Source organism: Thalia democratica, chromosome 8, assembly GCF_965202585.1.
Source record: "Thalia democratica chromosome 8, ktThaDemo2.hap1.1, whole genome shotgun sequence".
Lineage (NCBI taxonomy): Eukaryota > Metazoa > Chordata > Thaliacea > Salpida > Salpidae > Thalia > Thalia democratica.
This window is the reverse complement of record NC_139172.1, coordinates 35,102,034-35,104,437: the sequence shown is the minus strand read 5'-3', so window position 1 is coordinate 35,104,437 and position 2,404 is coordinate 35,102,034. Positions and strand designations below refer to the sequence as shown.

General features: G+C 30.3%; 1 protein-coding gene across 1 annotated transcript; it reads left to right on the top strand.

Moving 5' to 3' along the window:
- Positions 1-1,291: 1,291 nt before the first annotated feature.
- LOC145843179 (pfs47 receptor-like) lies at positions 1,292-1,780 on the top strand. The gene has a single exon (XM_082950640.1). It carries the CDS (start codon positions 1,292-1,294, stop codon positions 1,778-1,780), a length of 489 nt encoding a protein of 162 aa, XP_082806766.1.
- The last annotated feature ends 624 nt before the right edge of the window (positions 1,781-2,404 follow it).

Genomic DNA, 2,404 nt, shown 5'->3' with positions numbered 1-2,404 from the left:
ATTGTAAATAAACAACATTCTAAGACAAACTTAAGTAAACTTATAAAGAAACACGGAAACAAGACTAAAGAATTTGTATAAAAGTATTTTTTTAATTTAAATAAACAAACAAAAAAACAAATCTGTTATAAAACAAACCTATTTTAAAATATCAATTTTTAAAAATTCATTTACTTCTTTGATTATAAATCTGATCAAATAGTTCTAAGTACAGTTGTTACTAATTACTTATTTTATTTTTGGTACTTAAGACTCAATCATTTTAGTATTAACCAATTTCGAGTTTCCTTTTCCTTCTAGTTTGCACATAAACTTATTAAAAGTTAGAATTTAATAAATATGTTATTACGTTAAAACTCTAGCACTTAATTTTGAGCAAATTAATGATGTACTATTTTTGAAACAAAGTTTGCTTGAAGAGTTTGTATCTAAAATAATAATATTAGATAGTTTAGATCAGACAATAGCTTTTTTATCATAAAGCGCAAAATTATATTTTAAGTGTCGTTTATGTTTTTTTGCATTGTTTTTTATCTAGTTTAAGTTGAAATTTTGTTTTATTATATTATTCTTTTTATACAAAACTTAACTTTTGTACTATACTTAAACTTAACTGTAGCTTTTATTTACTATTAACTTCTTACTATACTTTAACTTAAGTGAAACTTTTATCTATTTGTTCATTAAAAATTTTGAAAGAACATAGAATTCTTAGTGACATTTACTATATAAAAACCTCATGGTTTTAAACTTATTCAGTTTAGAGACTAGCATCAACTTTTATTTCTAAAACAATCAATGTTTTTAAAAAATACAAGACAAAACGATCTTTTTTTAGTTTATAAAAAGCTCAACCGCTATGATAATCAAAACTAACGCGAAAGTCATAATCGAGTGCGAATATTCTACCAGGCCTGGTGCGAAAAAAGAATACCAGAAAACAATTTTTTACAAGAGAAGTAAATCGGCCAAGGAAAAAATAGACCAGTACTCGGGAAGCGTCGAAGTCAGCGCGAGCTATAAAGATCTTGTTTTTGAAGTTTCCGGCGCCGTCAAAGCCAGCTGGTGCAACACCCACTCTTTCTCCACTTCCACTGAAGATGAAGAGATGACTTCGCATGAATCGTTGAGAGAGTACTACGATCGTGTGACTCTGTTGGTAAGGTCGCTCAAGTTTGGATATTTTATTGACGACGTCTTCGTTGAAAATACTGTTGAAACTATTGTGCTGAACTTGAAAGAAAATTACTCTGTTGATTAACTTTACCAAGAAGCCAAAAAGTACATGAAAATGACTTACGGTGTTGAAAATACAACAAAACTCGAAATTCCTATTGTACTGGAGAAAAAGATCTACACAACATGGAAAACGTTAAAAAGAGGTGATGCCATACCGAAAGACGCCGTCTATGCGGGCAACACTAAAACTGACGGTGGTGTTTACGTTGCAAGAGTTGAAAACACTCCCGGTAAAGTTAACACCGATAGTGTGCATGACAAAGTGTATGAGTATTGGGTTCATGGGTTTTCCGGGAAGCCATCGGGTGAAATGTTGGTAACCAACGGTAATTGCAAATGGGTGCGCATTAGAAAAGGAGACGCTTTTCCGAAAAGCGCCGTGTACGCAGGTCTGGATTGGCAAGCCATTAAAGTGTGGGTCGGTAAATCGGTGAGCGGTGAGCCGGGGTGTATGAATTGCGATGCGAATCGTAAGATGAAGGCTCTGTGGTGTCACCATGGCGGTTTTTTTGACCATGGTTACGTGCTGACCATTTCATAAGGTTGTGCCTCGCATGTCAACAAAAATGAAAGATGGTGTAAAAGTGTTGTCTTATTTTGAACAGTTATATTTTTATCTTTTGTATCATTTGATAACACTTTAAATGCCTCATCATCATCATTATTTTTCTTTATAAATTACTTCATGTTTTAAAATCGGTATTAAAAACGTTTTAATTAAACTAACACCTACTTATTTGAGCTTGATTTATATACTTAAAAATGTATTACTAATGCTATATTCAGTTTTATAACATACTATCACACTGTTTATAGCATAGTGTTTTTTTTTAATTATATAGTAATGTTTTTTAATTCGACTTTGATAATAAACTACTACGCTTAAAATATTATGAAGAACTTGTAACATAGTTCATAATTTTAAGGTTTTTGTATAATTACAATAAAGAATACCATATAAAATTTCTTCCTGTTCTTTTTAGTACAAGAAATTAAAGCAGAAGAACTAGGTAAATTTTGAAAATATTTCTCTTATCTATACTTATTAAAGTAAGTTTAAGAGATTACATGTCTTTATTATACTTAAGACAATCTATAACAAAAATAAGCTTTAGCTTAAAAAAGTACATTTATCAAAAAAATTTCTAATCTACAGCTAGGCTCT

Excerpts from the sequence above, each read along its gene's own strand:
- LOC145843179 (XM_082950640.1), top strand. The coding sequence starts at position 1,292 with ATGACTTACGGTGTTGAAAATACAACAAAACTCGAAATTCCTATTGTA.